Source organism: Lissotriton helveticus, chromosome 4_1, assembly GCF_964261635.1.
Source record: "Lissotriton helveticus chromosome 4_1, aLisHel1.1, whole genome shotgun sequence".
Lineage (NCBI taxonomy): Eukaryota > Metazoa > Chordata > Amphibia > Caudata > Salamandridae > Lissotriton > Lissotriton helveticus.
The window spans coordinates 319,436,449-319,461,656 of record NC_136063.1 but is presented as its reverse complement, the minus strand read 5'-3'; the positions used below and the strand labels follow the sequence as shown (position 1 = coordinate 319,461,656).

Sequence of the window (25,208 nt, the reverse complement as noted above, 5' to 3'; positions counted from 1 at the left end):
TGGAACACTACAGCATCACTCTGGAACACCACAGCATCACTATGCGCTACCACAGCATTATTATACGGCACCACAGCATCACTCAGGGCATCCACAGCATCACTCAGGGCCTCCACAGCATCACTCAAGGCCTCCACAGCATCACTCAGGGCCTCCACAGCATCACTCAGAGCCTCCACAGCATCACTCAGAGCCTCCACAGCATCACTCACGGCCTCCACAGCATCACTCACGGCCTCCACAGCATCACTCAGGGCCACCACAGCATCACTATGCGCTACCACAGCATCACTGAACGCCACAGCATCACTCGTCGCCACCACAACATCACTCCACGCCATCACAGCATCAATCTGTGCAACCATTCAACAACAACTGGTTCAAATATGTTCTCTCAATGTTTCAAGCTTTATTACAACTGTCACAAAAAGATGTTAATATTTCACTTCTGTTCTTGGATTTTCGTCACAATAAAATACACTGAACATAATCTTCACAAAAGTTATTTACAAAAGTTTAAGCTATTGCCAATATAAATTACAATCACTTTTATTTAAGTATTAATTATTAAAAAAATTAAAAGCCATTGTTATTTGTAATATCAATACATCTAAGTCACGTAAATACAAAACATGTTGCATTACAAATGCTAAAGGTGTCACATTTGCGAAAGTTATAACTATTGGCATTGTAAATAACAAAGCTATTAATTTAGCTATTTTCAAAACCAACACATAAATAAAAAAAATGTCATTTACAAGACCAATAGCTCAAACTTTCCTAATGCGAGACCTATTGCATTGCAAATGCTTGTTATAACCTCTCTGTGCCCAAAGGAGAACTCTAGGTGCGACCAGGAAGGGGTGCCAGATTGCATTTGAAAGCATCAAATATGACCTTAGTGCAAAAGAAAATTGTGTCCTAAAATCATATCACCGTCCTCATGCATACTACATAATCATCACACAAAAGGCGTTGACACCTTCGACGGAGGGCTTCTGTTTGCAAAGCGGCAATAGCATGTCCTCTGCAGGAGGTATCGTCAAACTCTTAGTGAAATTACAACTCTCGAGCAGAGTACACAAAACAAACATCAGATATTAAATTTATTTTGGATATGCAATAGCATTGGATTATTGAGTGAAGTATTTTAGGTCAGAACATGCATCCATTTCCAGCTACAGCCTGCCACGAATAACTAGTAATGTCTATACCACAGTTTCACTACTTTAGTGCTAATTTTGATAATTAAAAAAGAATCTGTTCGTGAGTGAAAAATGCCTCATTCTTCACATGCACGTTTTATTTACGTTTAAAGTGCATAACCGCTGATGAAGTGGAAGGACTCACATACACACTTGTCTACATTCTGACAATGGACATAATATTGTGATTTAGTGAACTTTTTGCTAGCGCCTACTAAACGGTTGTCATTTTATTCTGAGAAGTTCATGAGACTTGCATCCATACAACCAACCCTGGTGCAATTGTTCTGTTCCTGTATGGTTTCTACTGGTGACCAATGGAGGCCATTTTAGGACAGAGTTAGCCATCACTACTTCCTCCAGTGGTTTCACAGGCATACAACACAGTGATACAAGTGAGGGTCTTTACATATCCCTTTGTTGTTTTGAAACATTGAGAAACCATTGCAAAGTCCTGCAGGATCTCAAAAATGCCCAGTGCCCATCTTCTTGGTCTTATTACTCGCATTGTCTCCATTTCACAGTGACTGCTGGTGCTCCTCGGTCATTGTGTAGTCCCTGTGGTGAGATCACTTTCGTAGTCACTTCGAAAGAGAAGAAAGCTTCTGGTGGGTCCTCGTGCCTAGGCAGAGCTCTCGATTGAGGCTGTCGGAAGAACAAGGAAATAATATCAGCAATCATCGCCAATCATGTTGTTTAGGAACAGAATATCATACAATTTCGAACATACTGAGAAAAAATAGGTACTTCTCAAATCAATTAAAGAGTGTGACCCCCAGCTACTAATAATCCATTGACACATCTAACCGGTTTCTTTTATTAAATAATCCAGTAGAAGGAATGTAAGTATGTCATTCAATATATATACAAATCTGGAATTGCTAATCCTCCTTCATTGAATGGTAAATCCTACAAGATTTCTTTTCTCATTTGCACAGTATCTTTGAGGGTAAGGGTGTGAGCCTGCACAGTAAAGATAGAAGAATACCCTTGGTAAGAGAGAATACCTTATACAGGAGGGATAGTTCTAATTCGTGCCAAATATGAACTTTTCAGTGAGTTTTTAACCAATGTTTGATAGCTTATAGTGGTCACATTAGAGATGTTTGGGAAAATTTGTCTCCTAAAATATGGGATAATTTGATATACAATAGATTATCTGAGTTTACTTTGCAAGAGTTAGGGGAAATGGGTACAATTTACAACTTTGGGCTCTTTATATTAAACCCTTAAGTGTGAAAGAACAAATAGGTTAGGTTTATAAACTTTGTCATAGACAAATTCACCTAAAAAAAAATGAAACTCTTTTTGGTATACAGAAATGCAATGTTTTACACCTGTCCAGATCAAACACTGAAAACCAGTCAACTGTTGAATGTAGCGGGCTAAACATTCCATCAATTATGGAAAACAGAATGGGTAATGAGGGCAACCCTATTGGGTCCATCTTTCTAATAGTATCCAGAAAAGCAGATATTTAAATCAAGTAAGGATTTTGGCTTGTTACATAATGATTTCACAATGAAGATTCTCCCCAGACCACCTCCTTTCTGTTACTATCAGCCACAGAATACTCAACAATATCATTATGAAATGTTTTGGCAATATAATATATAGTTATCACATCAATATCATATAACAACACATACGAGTGAAGCATTATTATTAATTATAAGAGGAAATCCAGCGATTTGCCTCCTGAGATTGACGCTTCATACAGCGTATCTCCACAGTGGCAGCTTGGAGAGACCAACCCATGTTCTCGACTGCGTGGAGAAACCTGGCGCATTGCTCGATGCCTCTTGACTCTGGCACCTGTCTATAGAACTGATGCATCGCCATCAGTGCATGGAGAAAATCAACACATCCTTAACTTGCGGACCTGCATCTATGCAGCTCATGACGCAACCCACCCATTTTCACTGCAACCTACTGTAGAACCTACAGTACATCACCAAAGTACATTATTTGCATTAATAGTCTCCTACCTGTTTTAAACATACAAGTTTGCAAGTACCCTATAAATAGCAAACGTGGAGGGACAACAGAGGTGCCAGGTAACAAAGAGCAGACAATCAAACGTTAAAAGTTTTTGACACAAATGGCTCATGAAAGAGGTTCAGTTTCCCAATAGGCCACATCCACTATCCACCACTTGGGAGTAATGCATTGCAAACTGTCAGTAAGTGGTCGAAGGCCTTGCTGCAATGTTTAGTAGCTATTTTAAAAGACAGTAAAAACAGAGGTTCATCTGACAGCAAGGCATCCAGGGATTTTTCTAGCATTGTACATTTTCTTGACATGTTTAGCCTACCTTTGATACCAAGCAGCGCCCCTGCCTTATTGGCCCCTGATAGTGTTTGTGGCTGATCTTAAAGAACATGTATTTTGCTCCAGAGCCGGCTTTAGTGCCAGTGGCGCCAGGTGTGATATTTTTTGCCCCCTAAGACCACCTTCTCTACAGTTTTACTCACTAACGCCCTCAAACAGGGCTTCTCATCTCTCCATAGCCCCTCTCTCACATGCACTTCATTTGTTTTCTAGCTCTACTCATACCAGTGTAGGATGTCAGAGCACTTTACATCACAGACACATTATACAGCGACAATGAATCATACGTGTGTAAATCAGTGTATAGAAAATGTTACATAAAACAATGAGGATTACAAGCTGTAAGACTCATGTCATTCATACTAGTAGGCAGTATATTTTAAGAGTGCTTGGTCTGGAGAAGCACCAACTCAGGATTTAAAACATACCACAGTGGTTGGAGTTGGCTTTACTAATAAGAATGTAATTCTACCGAAATGAACCCTCTTTAGCAACATTAGGATAATGAAAAACTGTGGAAAAAACATAACAAAAATAATGTTCTAACATATATGTTAGAAGGTGGTTCTGACACTATGGGCCGTCCGGATTTTTGAGCACTTAATTGTTGAACTTTTACTGTGGGGGAGCCTCATAATCTGGGACTCACCCACAGTGAACTCATAATGAAGGAGACTGCATGGAGATTTTACTGGTGTCCCCCTGGCTTGACTAGGCCGCTGCGCAGCAGCTGGAGTATGGGGCACCGTGCTGGTTACATGCAGACACGGGTGTACATGCGTGTGCACACGTGTAGGGGCTGCGCAGGGGAGATTCATAGCGTGCGCAGTCCAGGAACAGCTACAGAGTGAATGGTGTGGCAGGACTTATGCAGAATTGGGTGGTGACATGGAATAGGCTTTATACACTGGAAAGGAACATGCCAGGGAAAGTCAGTGTGTCTTACTGTGTTTTCACTTCATTATTTCCCTATGGGGATGTGGGGCCCATGGCTAAAATGACTTCCACAAAGCCTACAGATTCCAGACAAGCACTAATGTCCAGTGTAGCAGATGTGAAAATGAGTATTCTGCAAAGTCCAAAGTCATATTTGTACTGCTTTTGGGTCGTCCGGAAATGTCATATTTCTCTGAGTCCCTGCCTGGGGTCTGGCCATGGTAGGTTAGATTAACGACCTTTCTTCCCAGAGCGAAGATCTTCCCTCCAAGGAGAAAAGTTAGGTGGATCTAAAAGCCAATCCATCAACTGCTGTCGCTGGGTACCAGGCACCAGTTTGCACCCAGAAGAGTAGGCAGTGAGAGGGGAAGGAGTTGGGTTATAGATGCCATGTGGCCAGAGACACTGGACGACGCCATTTTGAACAAACCCAGAGGCTGGACAAGAAGGAGGGAGCAGGGGCAGGGAAGTGATGTGTCGCTGTTTGATAGGACACACAGAGACTTCCTGCCAACCCCTTACTCAACTTTTAAAAAGTACTTGCACAGGAAGAGAAGCTCTCTCTGGGGTGTGGTCTGCGGAGGCGAAAGGTGCTGGAGCCTGGTGCAATCGGCAGTTGGAAGGAGGACACCCCTGACTGCCCCCCAGGCTCCTAACAGAGCCAGAAGAAGAGCCCAGGACCGGGGCGCAGAAGAAGAGACCTCTGCGCAGAAAGAAGAGAGGCGCAGGAAGCAAGTGAAAACTGCTCCCTGCAGAATGCACCCTCTTGGAGACCCGGGGGATAAAGGAGAGTGCTCCCAGTGGCTGGGGGACGCCACCAGGAGTGAGAAGACGCAAAAATTGGGCAAATCGGACTCCAGGGGGCCGAGATATGCCCCCGAGAAGGTAGGCAATCTTTGACCCCGCCTGGGAAAGATGACGAAGCGCGTGGGGCTCCGCGCCGCCGGTCGCAATCATGCCCCCGGGGTGGGTCAGGTCCCAGGGGCTGCCCCCCCAAAGAAGTAAAGCCGGGGTGCACCGTCGCGCACCCCGTGAAGATGCCCCCGCGGGGTGCCAGGAGCCCACCCTGGCCCCCACCGAAACCTGCCCTGGGGAGTGCCGTCGCGCTCCCCATGAAGGGGTGCCGGAAGAGGGGCCCGGGAGCCCAACTCCGGGCCCCGTGTGAGGAGGCACGGGCGGGAGGCGCCATCGTGCCCCCCGCCACGAAGATGGGAGGAGGGGCCCGGACCCCATCTCTGGGCCCCACAGTGTCCAGGATGGGGGGGGAGCGCCGTCACGCCTCCCCGCCCCGAAGATGTCGAGGGGCCTGGGACCCATACCGGGGCCCCGAAGTCAGGAGGAAGGAGGGGGGGAGTGCCGCTGCACTCCCCCGAGGCCAGCGGGAGCCGTGCTGGTCTCCGTGTCTGCCCGCCGGAGCGGGCAGACAAGAACTGAAGGGCCGGCTCCCGTGGTCGCACACCAGGGTGCTGGCCGAGCGGGGAGCCGGCGGGGGCAGAAAGGGGTGGGCTCCCTGGCCTGCCCTCCAACGTGGAAAGCCTGCGGGGGTCCTGGGTGGGAACGGGGCCCCCAGAGAAGAGAAGGAGGAGGTAGGGGCCCGGGTGGGGCCGGGCCCCCGACCAAAGCACGGAGCGGCCAGGTTGGGCTCCCCGCGCTGCGTACCCTTACCTGGGGGTACGGGTGGGCCGGGGGCCCCCAACGAGGCCTGAAGATGCGGCGAAGCAGCCAGCTGGTCAGCGCGGCTCTCCCCAGCACAGCCGGACAGCCGCTCATCAAATATTCAGGAAAAGGAGCAAAATCGCCCCATAATGCCTTGCCAGGTGTTTGGAAGCCTGCTATTCTGGTGCGTGGTGGCCCCCCAGAGGGGTGGGTCACCCTCAATGATAAGAAGGTGCTGGCGGGAGCTGCTGGGGAAGCGCAGTCTCCCCCCAGCATGAAGGGACAAGTCACCCTAGGTGTCCTGGGGATTTGAAAAGAATAACCCCTCCAGGGCTCAACCTGCATTTAACACCTTTTGGGCTGGAACTTTTGTTCTTCAGCTGAGGGTGTTTTGATAATTGCATCAAGGAGGGAAGGGCTGAGTGGGGGATGTCTAGAGAAGGGCATCACCTGGAGGTGAAGAGGGTAATTGCACCAAAATGCATTTATTAATGTCTATTGCTTTTCAAGAGACTGAAGTTCCATCTGAAGTACTGGTTTAAGGTGATGTCATAAGCAAAATGGATTTAAGAGGCTAGACACTCCTGCTAGGGTGTCTGATTGTATTTACTTAATCCTGTGACCATCTGTGATGCCTTCAGGGGCTGTAAGTGCACTGCATTTTTAATGATATCCAAATGTGCTGAGTACTGTCATTCTAAAGTGTGCGTAAACATGTATTCTTGCTGCTGCGCGTAGGTGAAGACCCCAGACTGTTAGCTCTTAAGATGAAGAGGTGCATACTGTATGGTCAGTAGGAGATGCTCTGTCAGGGTCATGTGTCACCAAGGCAAGTGTAGCCTGTTTAATGCTTGTTGAGGTAATGGGGGGTCGCCACTGGGATGGTGCCAGTGCGCAGGGCCCTCGCTCCAGGTTAAGACCAATTCACTGCATTGGGGGCAAGATGATGTGCATACATGGGAGTGGTGGTACTAGACCCCACCCCCCCTGCAGGAGGGGTAGAGATGTTATGCAATGTCACAAAGTAATTCCATCAGCTTATGTATATTTGTAAATTGGTGTATAGTATTGAGTGGTGTGTGTGTTTAATAAATGTACTCTTACTTTTATAAAGCAAAGTACAGACTGGACAATCAATTATTGAGTGTTATTTTTGCGCACCTGCAAATGGCGATTACTAGCCCACACCACCTCCCTTGAGTAAGCCTCAGACTGCTCTGCAACGCTACCCTCTGAGAGTCAGGCGCTGCCCTAGGGTGTTTGGTTCCCAGTGAAGGACAAATGTGTCATGTTATTTGTGCAGGCCTCACAGATGCTGCCTCGTTTTCCAACAATATACCATACAGTTTCAATGCACCTCTTTGAATACAGTTCATAGGTCGCTGTGCTATATTAGGATAGTAACAAACGCATCTCTTTGACAAAAGCAGTGATGCCCTGCAAAATATACACATAAAATACAGTTCTCTTCTCTGCATGGTACACGATCTTTGCAGCAGGCACATTAACCCTCCGTGCTACTTTATGATGAGGAAAAACTGCAGCTAGACAAAACTCCGATCTCTTTCAATAGGAACATTAATCACCAGAGTTATCTTGACATTCTTATTGTTGCCTGGAAACTGCCAGACAAACAAGGAACTCCACAACATGTGCTTTTAAAGCCATAAGTTATTTCTAAACACACATCCTCAGGCTCAGCACCAGGTGCAGATGCACCGCCCTAAAGCTGACCATATTCTGCTCTTATTTTTCGGGCTCGTGAAGCGAAAAGCCCTTTTGCAGGGGTTTTAAAAATGGACCTTGAAATTCCACACAGCTCGTGCGTGTGCATTTCATAGGTCCATTTTGATTGGGCTTTGCGTGTGCTGTTTTTTAACAGAACATGCAATAGGTCATAGGCGGTCGCGTAGCTCCGCCTATGGCCTATTGGTGTCTGTTACATGCACCAAAGCCCATATGTCTTCAATTATCGCGGCCAGACACGGCCGCGATAATTGAAGACATATGCTCGCAGTGGCGCGCGTGCACCACTTGTGAGCTTCTTTTTTTTTTGGATCCATTTCACGGCGAAGCAACTAAAGGAAACAACCGCTGTCATCTTTTAAATGGTATGCACTGAGCCGTGATCTCATAACCCAAGCTCAGCTTGTTTTTTAACGTTGCAAACTTTTCAAAGTTTGTGAAGCCTGGTTTTTAGATGTGCTACTGTTATGACGTAATCACTCAAGAATGTCATCGTATGGTGGCCAAAAAGGGGTATTCACGAGAGGTCATGAACCTTGGCCGCCCTGGCTGATCATTGCCCGCAGTCAGGCCTCCTCTGTTCTCTCTATCCAGCAGTCTGACTCCTTCAATGCTGTCTGCTCTCGTCAGTGCTGTCTGCTCTCCCTGCTCGAGCCTCCACCAGAGCCACTTCTGTTTCTTGCATGCAGAGTGTCACTTCAGTGGACTGTCTCCGATGGACGGTTGCAGGTAGCAGTGCTTCTTTGCCCATCCCTCCTGTCTCTTTTTACTGGCTCACGAGCTGCACCTTTCGCAGCAGAGCATCCTTGAGCCGACCCTTAGGACTGCACATGTCTCAGGCTAATGAAAAGCTACAAGAACCCCCTTAATCACCAGCGCATGCCCTATGAGCAATGTGATCCTGGTGCATCACTAGTGAGCGCAGCGCCACCAGTGCTTCACGCTTGCTCTTTCATTTACTGTGAGTCAAAGCACTTATGCTGATATCTTCTCTCTCTCTCTCTTGCTCTCCTGCTCCCCCTCCCCCCCAGACGCAGTTACGTGTTATCTTCCCTTGCCACGTCGACGGTCTCCTTCGCCACCGGAACCCTGGGCATGTGGATGGCACTTTCCCTGTACCGGGCACAGGTCGTGCAGAAGACCATTGAGCCGTGCCACCATGGGCCCTGCAGCACCAAGGACAGGTGAGGAGCTATCAAGTGCATTCACTCCAGGCCACAGAGCCAGGGTTATACCATCAACTCAGGGCAGGGGTCTAGCTGCGACGGGGCCCACTTGGCATTCATCCTTGGGCGGTTGGTGACATGAGGGCTCAGGGTAAAAGCTTTAGCCTTGAACAGGGTAAGAGGTTCTAGCCTTAACCGGACAGACGTGTCCTTTCATTTTTTGGTGGCTGGTGATTCTAGTCTTGGCCAGGTCGACACGGCCTTTCATCCTTTTGAGGTTGGTGACTCGAGGGCCTTCTGGTAATCTATTTACAAAAAGTATTAATAAAGGACATGTTTAATCTGTTCACTACCGTGCAAGTGGCTACCGTCTTTCTACACAATATGCCCAATTCTGCGACCAGAGAGTTTTCATATTCAATATGATTTTACTTGTTCTTGTGAGAGATTTTGCAGTCAAAATTAACAATCTGCACAAACCCGTCATTCATGTTAATTCCAGAGAACCCTATACTGATTTGCATTTTAAAAAGCTGTTAAATAAATAAATAAATAAAAAAGTAAGTAAATATGTATTGAACTGAGTGCATCAAAACATTTAGCATTTGTATAAACCTGCTATGGCCTGCCAGTGTCTGCAGCGCAGACTACAGGATAAACAGTGTGGTATGAAAGTATGGTGCAAACGTGTCGCTAGATCAATTAAACTGGACCGTTAAAAAGACCCAAGATCCGGTCTGATTATTAATTTGCATTTTAAAGCACTGATAGACCATATATAGGAGGCTATTTATAGTTTAATGAGTGACTCCGATGGTGTCCCACCATTACATTGAGTTTTAAATATTACCACAGAGAAATATTGTGACCAGAATATGGACTAACAGAATATTGTGAAGTTACGTGAGTATAGGTTTCCAGTACTTAGCTTAAATTCTAGATATCATTGTTTATCAGTATATGCTTCCTTTACGATAATCGGATAGTTCTTAGATTCACGATCTTTTGGCCAGAATATTGCATGCCAGTCTTTTTATCATACACAACTCTGGCTGCTTCACCAGTTTAGGGGATTAGGATATGCGACAGGCACACATGCCTCCGCATCCCCTGGTGATTTTTTTGATGTGGTGAGATCCCAACCCATTCATTGCACATTTTGTGCTGGAGGCTTATATAGGGCATAAAACACAACCTGTAAATCCACAACACATTTTGCACATCTGCATATGCTTTGTGTGGGCCTGTCCATGTAAAAAATGCAATTTTATCATTATAAAGTCTATCTTTGCTGTTGTTTGCGAGTTCTGATTTAGTTTTTTTTTATTCCGCCCTTTTGCCGAACTTTTGCATATTTCTTTTTTTTGCACACGACCTTTGACCTTTTGTATACTACAACTTTTTCAACTTCACATTTCCAGTTGGCACTGGAACATGATATAGGTCTAGTTGAAGGCACCAATCATTATCTTGTGTTGCTGCTTTCAGCTCATATGACTGGACAAGTTTGACTACCCATCCATATTGTAAGTAAGTATGCCTTTATCTCTTGCTTGCTTTGTTAGCTGGACGATTGTGCTTGTTGTCAATCACTACTAACATGTTGCAGCCTTGACTTTTTGATTCACCGATTTAAAAAACAAAAACAAATAAAAACAAGCATTTGCAATGCAATAGGTCTCGCATTATTAAAGTTGGAGCTATTGGTGTTGCATTATTTAGCAATGCCAATAGCTCAAACTTTAATAATACGAGACCTATTGCATTGCAAATGCTTGTTTATAATTGCCTGGTCACTAGGATTTTCCCTCAAACTTTCAGAAAGTCTAAGGTCTTACAGAGTTGTTCTAGTTTCTCAGTTCTCCTTTATGGGATTATTGTGCGCTCGTCCTTATTCTTCACAGTCTTGCTGATGGTGCAGTAGGATACCACCAACTTACTGACTTGCATCCGTCCCATACAGCAGACTTGCCAGTGTTCCCTATTTCGTTCACAAAGAGCAATTCTTTTTTTGGGGCCTGAAGTGTTTCCATCATTTTCCTCTCCTTCAATTGCTTTTCCCAACGTCTTCGTTGCCTGAGCCCTAGGCTAGTGCCACTCAAGTTAGTGTCACCACTACCTGGCCAGAGTCTGAAATTGTAAAGATTCCCATTCACGTGTCCAGAAGGAACAGCCTACGTGTGCGGCGGGCCAAAACGAGATTCCGCGCATGCACGTTTTATGGATATGGGAGTTGAAGGTTAGCCTTTGGTGTTTGGGGCTGTTTTCTCACGTCAGGCAGCTCCATTCCCTTGACACAGCTTAAGTTAAACTAGTCTCTGTGCTGTGCCTTGTCCATCTTTGCACAAACACCCAAACAGAAGTCATAAATAGAAGTATTTCCTTTTTGGCTAATTCCAACACTATATGCAATGGCGCTCCTATTCCATTTTGGGTGCATATAACTCCATCAACATGATAAACCAATCCCCATGTTTGTCATTAACTGTAATTCATCTCCCCATTGCCTGCCTTCGTCTTTGCTTAGGGGAAGTCGCCCTATGGAGTACGCCACTAAAGGAATGACCAATAATGGAGCCCTCCCTGGTCATCTTTAAGCCAATGCATTTCCTGAATGAAACATTATATCGCCCTTTATTCCCATAAGCATATTGATTGTCTTCACTCATTTGTTTATGAGTTCATGCTCCAGCCATTACTTGAGACCACTTTATTCCTGTTGACCTTCAAGGTTGTCAGTCTTGCATGCCCTTCCTGCCTCATATCTACTTTGGTGCCATTTCAATAAATACTGACAGCATGCTTCTTTGAGCTCTTTGTCAAAAAAGAGTTTGGAGGGTTTCCTCTTCTTTCAAACTCCCCCCAATTGACAACATAATACATTCCCCAAACTGGATGCCAGAGGGGTTGGTGGACAATTGCTTACACATGCAGGCAGTATGTATGGGCCAATCGGTTCGACCAATGTCCACCAAGATCCCACCCCAAGTCGCTGCCTTGACTATCCCTCAAAAGAAAGTGTTGTCTGTCTCCCACCTCTCAGAAAGATTAAGCAGTAACACTTCCACAATTTGGCCCACCCGGTAGGTTTGTGTAGGCTGAGCCACAAAGTCATACTTGCGGATGCTTTATGTCTTTTGCTCGGTCAGTCTGCATCATCATTAGTTTCAGATCATGCAGAGCAGTATACTTCTTTTTGTTTGTCACTTTCACTCAGGCCCATGGAGTGGGACAGGAGAATTAGACTCTCACCCATCTTCATGCCAGAAGCTGATGAAGTCTGACTTCCAGCTCCATTGGAAGGGCAGCCTGAAAGGGAATCTGCATTTGTAATTAATTCCTTATCCACTTAGCTTGGCCGGTCTCATGGAGTATCAATTTAGAAGAGTCCCCTGTGACACATCTTGGCACAGGAGCAGCTTGCTGTCCCAACATATTAACATGCCCATAGATATTGGTATTTCTATTCTGTTACTTTTAAGGCCAGGGTGTCTCGCAGTAAAGCAGATTCCCTAGGGTTCCTGCCTTCCAACCTGTGGACTTGGCCATGCACTACCTGACTTTCCATTTGCAGAAAGAGGTCCTGCATCAATGTCAGAGTCATCGTCACCCTCACTGAGCCTGTCGATTTGGATGTCATCCCACCTGGACTGATTTCGAGGGCATCTCATTTTTTTATGGGATCATAGATAAGATGAAGCGCCCTAAATTTTCAGTTTCTAAAGTTCAGTGAACTGTTGGTAGAGAATAATTGTTCAATCCACTCTTCGGGAGTTCATAGAAGTACATACAATTTTAAAACACAGGAATCAGCCCAAATTCGGGTGTACGGATTCCTGGGGTTTTAATATTGATTATTTACCAAACAAAGCAATTCTAAATTGGATTAAAATTAACTTCAGCATAATTTATGATCTATTTTGTATTGTCTATGTATCAGACTTTCGGCAGCTGAGCCTCATTGAAATTATCAGTACGGTGTATGCACGCTGTACAATGCTATATCTGCTTGTGTACACTTTTTCATATTTCAATGGGATTCTGTTTCAACAGCTTCCATGCTGATTTCAAGAGGCATGTTCATCTTGGTTAATTCCAGTCGACTTTTTGTTCTCACACTTTAAACTTTCCATCCTACCTTTCAGACTTTGTCCAGTATCATATTTCTACACTTCTGTATATCTTGCTGAATGGATTGTGTGATGAGGAGAAGGTCAAGTGCATTGTATTCTTCATTCTTGGTGAGTGCAGTTGTTCGGGCCACGCCTCTTCCGCTGTGTGCCCTTTTCTCTATTTTGGAATACCGGTATTTGCTTGATGACGCTGTTGCCCTTTCATGGTTTTTTGGGGTCCAAGCATCAGAAAAGTAGGTCTGCTATTCTGGATCCCAGATTCCCGAAGTAAGGTCGCATCGCTACACTTTTCAGGGCACCTGTTGACTCATCCATAAACTCAGTCTCCCACCCCTTGCAGAGGCTTCCTCATAGTCTCTCAGAAGTCATCTCTTGAGGTCTCTGTAACTCAACTAAGCTGGTCACCAGCTTACGGTAGGCAGCAGGGCCCAACCTAATTGCATGCTGGTTCACTTGAGTGGTCATGACCCTTGAGATGTTGCACTTCGGGTGAGATGGTATTAGACCCAGTCAGTTCTTGTTCTGCATCTTACTCTGGTGATCTGTCACCTACTGGGACCTCAATGAAAAGAGAGGCTTTGGAACTGTAATTCCACTAAATGTCTTCCCACTTCAAAAACGTTTTCTGGTCAATAGAGTGTGGGGTATTGACCCCCATGCATGCCTCCTCATAGTGAGTTTCCTACACATTTTCTCCCAGGTGATGATGCACCACCTCTATTTACTGTGACAATGCCAGGAAGCTCTTCAAGGTCAATGTTGACAGATGGGGACTTCCAAGGCATCACCTGAGAACCAATGAGTCTGCCAGTTCTCTTTGTGCATTATCACCCTCGCGTTCCATTCCCATTGACTTCTCTGCTTCCCTATTTGCATTTGCTGCCAACTCTCAGTTGGCTCCCGTCCTGTGTGCTCTGGGACCCCAGCACTGCATGCCTCCCCAATTCCCGCTCTCAAACAAGCCCCAGTAACTGCTGCTGTTGGACCATGCTCAGCGGCTGGTGACACTTGAGTTCTGCTCCATCCCCAGCCTTGCACATTTCTCAGGAAGCTAAGCGGGAGCCAAGTGGTCACGCGACCATGGAGCCAGCATCCTAGCCACGCCCCTACATATTTTTCTTCAATGATGTTGCTAAAGTGCTAACCTGCCCCTGTGTTACGGTTTTCTCTAAAGAGATGCTATCATTCATGAATAAAAAAATATGTTCCACATGAGAAGTTAAATAGCTGCACATAAATGTCCTCAGCTTGACAAGCCCCAAACATGAAGAAACATATGTTAGTGAGATAACTGAGGTGGACTGATGCAAAACATCAGGAACATGAATTACTGACCATAAATTATATTATTCACTTTTTCAGTGATATTTAAAAAACAGAGCATTTTCCAATGTAGGCTTCGCGTGGGGGCCTGCCGAGTAGATTATCTCTGGCAATGTATTTGCAGCGATCCGAAACTAATTCAAGAATATATGGGGAATGGGCACTCTCTTTGGAAAATGGCAGCACAGTGACCATTGATTCCTTTTTCATTTAAACTCTCCCAGTTCAAAGTGTAGAGCTAAAAAATCAAAGGAAGGCGAAATAAACATAAAGATTGTCAACCGAGAAATCCAATGTCCCCAATGCATCAGCGTAGTTTTAATGTAGTCAGATAAACAAAGATTTCCCTCTAAATTACTTATTGTATTTTTTCTTTTTTGCCAAGCAATGTATCAGACATAACTCATAAATACAAAATCAGTATAGGAAAATAGATCTGAAAATATCTTGCAGCTGACGGATATTAAAAATAGTGTACTCATGGGCGGTGGCTGCACACGTCGGGTCATTTTGTGAACAGGCTGAATAGTGCTAGAAGTGTAAATCCCATTTAGTGACTTTATGTGCACATCTGAGCCACTACTGACTGGAGTTTTCAATCTATCTGCTTCCTATACAAGTTCTAGCTTTGTTTCCTAACTCAAACTTGCTTCAGTTTGAGAATCGATTTCTTTCCTGCCCTTCTTTGTATGTTCACTGCTTCCTCATTGGTGTGGTGGAACCATTGTGGTCACTTTGGTAGCCAATCCTGAACCGCTGCGGAGAACTATTGCTTTGTGACTGCCAAACACTCGTGTGATGCTAACTCCGCGCTTGTTTGCCAAACGTAGGCTCAACCTATGACTGTTTTACATATATACGCTATAGTATTGCGTCTGGAACTGGTAGGAGTATCCGTTGGGATAACCGCCAGCACCAAGACTGGGCCTCTCCCAGTAAGATCCAGAGTTTCACAGTAAAGGAACTCACAAAAATATGAACACCTGTTTCCTTCCCCCTTGTCTACGAATACTCATGGGTGCAAATTTGGGTCTTTTAAAGACCTATTTACACGTTTCCAGAAGTATGCTGTGGAATGTTGGGCCCCGGGGGAAGTAGGGTCACAGACCAGTTTTCCCCCGGGGTCCTTCGTGCAAGAGGGTGTAAGGACAAGGCTGGGAGAGGGTCAAGGGGTTGGGCAATGGGAGGAATTAGGGTGGGTACAAAGGTGCAGGAAGGGAGGTTTCAGCCTCTTCCTGCACCTGGCAGCACCGGGGAGGGATAAGCAAGGTTAGTCCACCCACCCACCCTACAAGTCATAGGGGAAGTGATGCTGGTGTTGTTAGCGTGCCAGTTTAGGACAGGTTGTGGGCGTTTTGGGCTAGCGGTACTTTGGAGGAGTGGTGAGTCACATACAGGCGAAAATATAATGACCAAACTCATTTGTTCATCCACCTCCCCATCAAGGAACACTTCCCCAGTATCCAGTCGATACAAACGAAGCAAAGGGATTTTACTCCTGTCCCTGGAAGGTATAAATGCTCTACGTTTTCAGGATGGGCAGGGGTCAGAGAGAAGTTTCTGGATATCTACACATGTGTATATGTGTAGATGTGCACTAACTGACATAATAGTCCAACCCTGTAAAATCCGGTCCGCGCCACAACCCATACCTGTAACTTGATGCAAAAACATGCATTCCAAAATCAAAAAATATATTTACACTCGGTACAAACGATATAATCACATACGCAAATAGCTTTGTACATCAGACCTTAGTGTCCCGATATTTTCTTTATCAGAGACATTTGGTTTGCCATTAACACAAGAATGACAATCACCGATTTGTGCCTGAGGGATATAAACAATAAGCAATAATGCATTTGGGATGGTGAACTATCACTGCTCTTTAGAGACAAAGGGGCCTCTTCACAAATTGCATTTATAGTGATTTTAATTTTACTACAGTTGTACCACTAATGTACTACAATATACTATTCAGAAACCTACGTGCAAAGGTTCTGCCTCTCCTATCTTTTTTTTGTGCAGAGATTTCCCAGCGAACTACGAACTCTCCAAACTCGGAAGTATACTTTTTGTAGTAAAGGTGGTAGGGACAGAGGAGAGTGCCTGGATTATAGGGAATACTTATGAATAAAGGGGAAGGCTTAAGTAAGGAGTATGGAGAAGTTTAGTGAGGGACAGGGAAGGGGTTACAGAGAGACATGCGCCTACCCACATAAGAGTAAGCCAATAGCTATTCACAAACCGCAGCCAAAACGTACCCACAACTGTAGTAAATGTACTCCAGTTCAAAGCTGGAGTAAGTTCAGCACCACACATGGCCAACCACTGATACTACAAAAAACCCCCATAGAAATCAATTGAGGAAGGGACTTTAAATAGAATCCCCGGATCTCCCTTTGGTAAAATATGGAACATTTACAAAATTTATTAAACTCTAAAAAAGGAAGTACATAATTTTTCTGTTAAACATTAAACAATTAATGTGCTTAAATACATTAAATAAAAAAAACATTTTAGAAGTTTAAATTGAAAAAACCCGCCCTATATTAAAACAATATTTGTTTAGGTGTTAATAATGATTACAAGTGATTAAAAATAATGTAATTATATTTTAACAAATATTAATGTTACATATTTCTTTACATTAAAAAAGGGCATTAAACTATATATTAGAATGAAATAATACATGTTTTATTTTCAGATTTTTTCAAATTCAATTTATGTATCTAAATATATATTTAAAAAGTCTAAATAAATTTTAATTTAACATATTTCCTATGAGGCTCTATTTTAAGTCCCTACTTCCATTATTTTCTACGGGGAAGGTGTTGCAGCATGAGTAGTTTACCATGTGTGGTGCTGGATTTACTGCTTCTCCTTTTTGGCTGTAATAACTTACAGTTGTAAATGTGTCCCCACCCCCTGTTTCAGAAAGGGGATACATGCAAGTCTCCACTTTTGAGTAATTCCAAACTTGTAAATTTTGAGTAGCTAAAAGTAGTAAATGTACTCAAAAGTGTAAGAGTAAACGTACATATGTAAAGTACTTACAAGTCTAAGCTAGCTTTGTGTATAGGCCCAGAACATCGAATTTTTTTATATAAGACATTTTATTGTTTATATTTGTTTAATAAAACAAGTTCCATCTCTGAGTGGAAAACAGGATGGCAACAATATAACTAACATAATCGCTTTCCTCCAAGATCTTCCAGTCCTAAGTACAACCCCCCAAACATCCCCTTGGTGCTGGGAGTGTCATGGTCCCTCCAGATCCGACCCAGATAAAAAGATTCTCACATCACCTACCCTCCTCAATTTGTTTTACCTAACTATGGATTCAGCGCCAAAATTCCGAGCTAGTCGGTTACACCAGGCAACCACTCAATGTGTATTTAGGGTCTGATTTGATGACTTAATATGACCTACTCGCAACAATGCTGCCATTAATCTCCATGCTATAAATGTTCAACTTTAATTTCAATGATAAGAGATGCAATTGCTTAAATAACCATTTTCCAATCGCACCTCAGGCTAACCTCTCCTTGGCTTCTCCCACCTTACTTCCCTAAATGTGTTAAACTTGTTGTATGTCTACCCCATGCTGTGTAGATGTCCTTGTGAACAATCTGTGACCACAAACATCTAAAACAAATCTCCTGGTTCCGCATAAACCGCTCAGAGCCAAGCCCGCCATATGTAAATACCTTCAACAAAAAAATAAAAACCACAACTGTTACGCCTCATCCCTTAATCTCCACTGATCGCCCATCATTATCTTTTCAAATCTCACCATCACTGAGAAACTCAGCCACAGCTCTTCACTTTCCACTCTACCAAATATGCTCTCTTTTCTGATGCGGGTGTCTTCTGCTTTTGGGAAGTTAGGTCCCACAGGACTGCTTCCCCTTTTGGAATCAAGTTGGGAAGCCTGAGGGGGAGAAGGTGCTTTCCTAATGCGTTCCCAAATGGGAGATATTTGTTAGAAAGCAGCACCTTTAATGGGCAGGTGATGCTTTTTAAACAAATGCTTGGGAAAGCAAAAGAACATGTGACAGTCTGCACTCCCTTGCAGGCCACCATCTCTACATTCACAGCCATTCCAGGGGGATTGCAAATTGAAACCTGTTTAATTAATATTCATCAGACAGGTTGCTTTAGAACTGTCTCAACTGGACCTTTTGTAATGCAGCATATTAGTACATATTAGTACATAGGTCACAAAGCAAAATAAAAAACAAGTCGCAAAGATGGTGCACAAATTGCACCCACACTGTTGGGCCTATCTTTACCTGCATCTGTTCCTTTTATTCAATATGTTCCTTAGATTGCTAAATCAAAACTTAATGTATAACTTTTTAAACAATTTTACCAGCTTTAGTTAGAACATTATGTATCTATGCTTTTTGCTACTCAAAAACCTTCTAATTTTACTCCCAACCTGCTGGTTTACAGACATGTAAACTTAGAAACCTTGCAGAAAAGACTGAAGGTGAAGTATGGTGGAACACCACACCTAACATGATTTTGCTGTCGTACAACAACATTAATTTGACATTTTGCAGTACAACACAATGCTATGGAAAAAAGTGCATTTGCTGATCACAATGACAAAGGTTAACAACTTGAGCTCGTTTCCTTGGAAGCATATACATGATTTTTTTAGGATCTTTATGATACACCGCACCTGTTCAAGTCAGCAGCAGATGTTCAGCGGATTCTGGCTTGGGTGTAGCTCAGAGCTAGGTTTTGCAAGCATTTTGAGTTTTTTTCCCACAGGTTTTGTAGACAGTGTACATAACCATTCAATTGGATTCTGCCATCAGCAGGCAGGGACTGTAGAGCTCTTAGAATAGGTTTGACGTGGTCGCGTTTAAGAAGGCTAATGCACATTTTAGGAGCAGGTTTTCTCTTGTAGTCTAGCAATGAGCATTTTGGGGAGGGTTGCATAGATAATAATGCAGTGACACAGGCAGGACATAATGAGGGCTCTGGTCAGTTCCACCCAATGGTGGTTTGGAGTAGTGAGACATTTTTTAGAGCAGGGCAAGCTGGAGAATACGCAATTTTACTAATGCTTTAGCTTGCACAGCAAGTAAAAGTTCAGAGTCAAAGAACGCCCCAGGTTCCTAGGTAGTGAGCTGGTAGACACTGTGTCCCAGGAAGGTCTCCCTTTCTCAACATTATGATGACCTCAGTGTTGCTTACATTCATGCATGGTAAGCTTTCCTTCATTCATTGAGGATATAACTCAAGGATGAGGTGATGCCAGCATCACCTCATCCTTGAGTTATATCCGCTGTTTAGGTTGTTTTCTGGGTGGAAGTGTATTTCCATGCTATGTGGGTGTACTTGCAAACATGCTTGTTACTGACAGATGCTATGCTAGGCAGTGTATGCAAATGTTGATCAAGTGGTAGGATAGGGAGGATCCTTGGGTGATGCAGCTGAATACCGGGCAGGTGGAAGATCCAGATGTTCAAATCCTTCTTTTTGAATGTGGTTCAAGAGAAAAGGTTGGAACACAAACTGGGGCAGTATCCTCTGTTCCTGTCCAATTTTCAGTCTGTCGTGCAACAGCATCATATGCATCACAGACTAGGCCTAAGAGTAGACAAGGACTTTTCTTGTCTTCATCCATTGGGAAGAGGAGCTCCTCCCTTATGGTTGTTTCACTGCCACTTGTGAGTCACAGCTCTCTCAAGTGGTCATGTATTACATAGTTTAGTCCAACCTACTATTAGAGCTGTCTCGTCACCTTCTGTTCCAAAATCTTGATGAGTCAAGAGAGGTTAGCGATGGGCCTTTAATTAGCCAGGATTTCGGAGCCTGCATTTGTTATTTTTAAATGACGATGGTATGCTTCAGCTGCCTGACTCCTGATAGGATATAGGAAATTATCATATTTGTTGAGCCCACTGCTAGAGGACTTGTTTAAGGCCTGTGGCTGAACATGGGTCCATAGGCGGATTGTGTGCTTGGTTTTGGCAGCCAGCCATAGCAGCTCATTTGTCTATATGGGATTTAATGATCCAAATGATGATGAAATTGATGGTGTTGTAAGTCCATTCTACGTGTATTTATATTTAAAGACAATCTCTATGACGTATTGCTCCCTGCAATGATTTTGTTTTCAGGGCTACTGACCATCAATGTGCTGTGTCCATCAAAAAAAAAGATGCCGAAAATGAATTGCATGCCCACAACATTGTAGAAGACCTCCTAAAGGCCAATAACGTCTTTATATGTTTTTTGTGCAATGTCATTGTTGAGATTATATTTACTAACTAAATTCCATAAGATGCCCAAAGCACCATCTTGAAAGAGTATAGTAGTTCAGAAGAGTGAACTATGGCTCAATGAGTTGAATGCTCATCACTGAAATCGGCATAGAAGGACAGGTCTTGAGTTTGAATCCCCAGCCAAGCCAGCTCTCCCTCCTTGTCAGCATCTTTAGTACCATTAATTTGAGTAATTCTTAAAAGCTGTTTAAAATAGTGGAAGTGTGGTATGAAGCATTATATAAATACTTACTATTATTGGATATGGACTCGATATGGAACCTTGGGTTTGATCTGGAACCACCCTGTACATTTGGACTATACTACCGAGATGCAGGAAGAGAGAGGCTTGAGTGATAGAATATAACATTTTGTGTTTGCTGGATTTTTATCTTCGGATAAACCTTTTGCTGCCTTATCCTGGGATAGATGTTTTGCTGCTGACAAAATACCTTTCAAGAACAAACATTGGTAGAGACCTTGAAAGCAACACTAGACCTGATTTAGTCCAATCAACTGCTGTCATGATGGAATCTAAATCAAGTGAAATCATGAAATTGTCAGAATGTAGGTACATTGCTGAAAAGAGTGGGATATCAGTAGGAGGCTGTAAGCGTGGGAGGGGTACTAGGAGTAGTTTCCGGTATCGGAACAGGGGTTACAGCAGTAAGAGGCTGACCAGTGTACTTCTTTAAACTGGGTTTTATTTTTATGGTACGACGTGTTCTATACGTAAGTCTCTCCCTCGCAAACACTGAGTTATCCGTGTTGTTGGTCTTCTTGGTCTTTCTAGTGTCCCGGGTTACTGGTCTCCCTCCTGGCTCGTCTCTCACCGCCGTGAGGTCTCAGGACTCCGGTCATGGAAAGAGAAGAAGGAGAGAGGGACGCCGTTAGCTACTACTGTCCTTATCGCGTTTGCCCAAAAGGAACCCGGTGTTTGTGCAGGGACACCCGTACTAACTAACGTGCTCTGAGGAGGGAGGATACGTGTGAGGTACAGGGGTACGGGAAACAGGGTAGCAGGTACGGGTAGCGGAAAGAGGGGGGGGAAAAGTTGTGGTCAGACGCGCACAGACTTAAGAATCTTTTACGCTAGCAACAGGGGGACCCTTCCCCAACCAGCCCGCCAAACGCCGGCGTACCTGGCTAAGCCATACTCCTCCCTCGGGAGTATGGCACGGCGGAGCGTGAAAACGTTGGCCTCCTGGCTTTCCTCCACAGTCGGTCCCTTCGGTTTCTCTGTCCTCAGCTCGCGTCTCCGTTCTCCTCGCCTCGCCTGCGCCGGTCCTTCCTGTCCCGGTGTCGTCACACGCCGTGTAGAGGACTTCCCCCGTATTCATCCATCCGGGAGAAGAGACGTCATCAGGAGGCGGGGATTCCTCTTCGTTACAATACGCCCACTTAAAGGAGCCCGAGGACGCTTCTTCGCTCTCCTCCTCCTGAAGCTCCCATGCATCCCTCGTTCTTCCAGTCTGTAGAGTAGAAGGGGAAATACCATCAGGTGTCCACCAGTCCTCCCGGCCACCCTTCCCGACCTTGTTACAGAGGCATATTTAAGTCTATCTATACATAAACTCCCATGCTGGTAGTCCATGTTATTCTTAGGCATTATTATTGAATTATGATATATATATATATATATATTTTTTTTTTACAGTTACACATTTTATATATCTATGAATGCTGACTAGGAGCACTTGGTACAATGTATTCGCCAGCCAGTTCAACAAGAATGACTGTTATAAGTGCGGTGGAAAAAGTTCAGTGAGAAGGACTTTTCATCATTTTTCATTAGACTGAAGCTAATTGCTTTATCCACAGTACAAAGTAGTTCTCATTTAGCAGGCAGCAGGATGCATTGTAAAAGCCTTTATTAAGAGCCTTCCAGACTCACAGAAAACATCCCTCTTGGTCGGCTGTGTGATGCAATCTTGAAAGGCTCTCTTTTTAATCAAACTAGTCAATATTTGCGGAGTTGGGTTCCCGACTGCTGCTCAGCTCCAGTATCTAGTGCTAATGTTTTGCTCAGTGCGATCCAGTTCCTGCCGCTCACTTACAAATATTGGTTTCACTGCTGGTTGAGAGGTCTGTCCATGTGCCTCCTCAGTTGGTGAAGCAAGGGACCACAATTGTGAGATGCCATAGAGATGGAGAAAAGACTCTCTGAGAGAAGAGAGTTTTTATTCAGTGGTGAATATGACAGTGGAATTTATAGATGCAAAGTTTCCATGTACTATGGCACAGGACAAGCACATGAGTTTTAGATAAGTGGGGTTCTCAAATGGTCTAATAATAGACTGTGCCTAAAACAAAAATTTGGTCAAGACACATATAAAGCCAAAAGAACACACTGCCTGATCCATCAGGTTCAGTAGAAACCTATGACCAAGTGCACTTTCCATAGTTCCTTAATTCTACTCAATCAGTTTATTCGAACAACGATGCTGATTTTGAAGCATACCAGATGAATTACTTAACAAATACATCTTTACAATGTAGCCTCAGAAAATAAGATATTCTATGGTAAAACCAACCAGACCATTTCCCAGCAGATACTTAGACAAACCATGGTGGCTAAGCGGCTGTATAACAATATGCAATATGTTCGAATACAAACATCCCAAAGAGAGCAACAAGCTGCTTCAAGATCTACTACAGGCTGCTACCAGTATAAAGTGACACACAAGAATGCCAGTATCTCTGGCAGTGAAGTGTTCCATTACCTGGAAAATTGAATCCTTGGCATACATGGGTACTGTATCAGCATATAGTCGGGAGAAAAATACAAGACTGCAGCCAGGGCGGCTGACTCCGGAACCCGGGGGCTCATGATTCGATCCCCGGTGCCGGGGGCAGATCAGCCCAGCACCATGTGACTCTGGGCAATAGCTCGCTTAATCTTCGCGACGGCCCCCAGCGCTTTGACACCTTCAGGTAATTGTTTGCGCTTTACAAATACTGGACTGGACACTTTTAGATTGGGCAACCTGAAGCTCCAAAAAACTCCAGTTATCTATGTAAAGAGGATCGGAGATCTGCAGTACTCGGTCCCATGATATGGAACAACCTATTGTTGAAGATTAAAGGTACAATAACATTGATGAGATTTACAAAGCGATTGAATCCTTCCTTTTCAAACATCTGACTGAATTCCTGCATGCAATGAGATTGTGTTTTTTACTGTAGTGAATCTGAATGATGGAGCAGCAGCGGAGAAAAGCTCAATGGAGACTGTGGCCACTGAGTGAGATGGCAGTCTACACGTCAAGGGCCTCCATGATACTCCAGCCGCATGTAGATATCTGGAATCCACTGGCAGGCAAGCTCTGCTTTTATAGTGCAGCTCTCTCTGGTGGGGTCCCGAGTTCTCAAACATACAGCCAGCACACGTGAAACCAATTACCATCAGGGTGACCCTGTAAAAAAGTACAGTCACAAGAAGACAGTTTCTCAGCAAATCTTTCCGTAGAAGAGTCTACCGACTAAGACATCTCCTTATGACCAGACCTCCTCCTCCTGCTTTCTGCCTTGAATGTTTAGGTATTTTGACCGTGATCCTATCCCTGACATACTTTCTTTCCTCTGTAAGGGGAGCTTCCTAGATTCTTATTCCTCCCTTATTTATTCCTCTCTCTTGCCCTGATTCACTTGACTTATTTGTTCATCTGATCCAGTCAAGCTATCCTTGGGAGTGCACTTATCACAATGACTTACACTTGTGCCAGCTTACAACCATTCTCCAAAGCAAATTGTCACCATTTCTCTGAAGTTGTAGCTGGTCATTCAGATCATTGATCCAGAGGGTGAATTAGCAAGAATATACACACACATTGTACTGTAAGGACATTTTAATTGCTTATTCCTTTTGTCTAGTTTCCAATCCAGGGGTATCATGGCTATCTCTCTCCATGCTCCTGAAAGGACTCATTGCTGCCCAGTCTGATGTACTGACATGCAGTCTTCCCATAATGAGTAGCAAGCTCCTCTTTTGAAAGCACGCCTGAAAGGTCATCTGCCTCCAGCCATCAAAACCACACACTGGGTTCCTTTAAATCAAGTTGTCTATGCTGCAATTCGCTCAGCTGGAGTTATATCAGTGTTCGACCTTGTTATTGCTACATAAATATTGTGTGAAATAATATTGCAGATTTGAATTTTTTTATTGTATTACCAATATTGAAAAATATAATATCGTTTTTTATTTAAAAACGGTGTATGAAATATCAGACTAAAAACAAATATTTTATTAGTTTGAGTGTTAAAAGATATTGTTAATTATATGTATCATCATTACTTTTTTTGCTTGATAATATATTTAAGCAATTGTATTGTATTTAATTATACTTTTTTGTGGGTTGTCTATTTGTAGGGTGTTAAGGTGGGAAGTATATTACAATTTTTGTTTCACTATTTATTAAACTGTTAATT

The 25,208-nt window shown here is 43.8% G+C and overlaps 1 protein-coding gene across 1 annotated transcript in view; it reads right to left on the bottom strand.

Annotated features, from left to right (window-relative positions):
- Positions 1-395: 395 nt before the first annotated feature.
- The window catches only part of SAMD12 (sterile alpha motif domain containing 12), a 1,473,047-nt gene continuing 1,448,234 nt past the window's right edge, over positions 396-25,208 (bottom strand). The window contains exon 5 of the mRNA XM_078686851.1: positions 396-1,850. Within this exon, the coding sequence (XP_078542977.1) occupies positions 1,828-1,850 (23 nt within the window). The 3' untranslated portion in view covers positions 396-1,827. The remainder of the gene's footprint in view (positions 1,851-25,208) is intronic.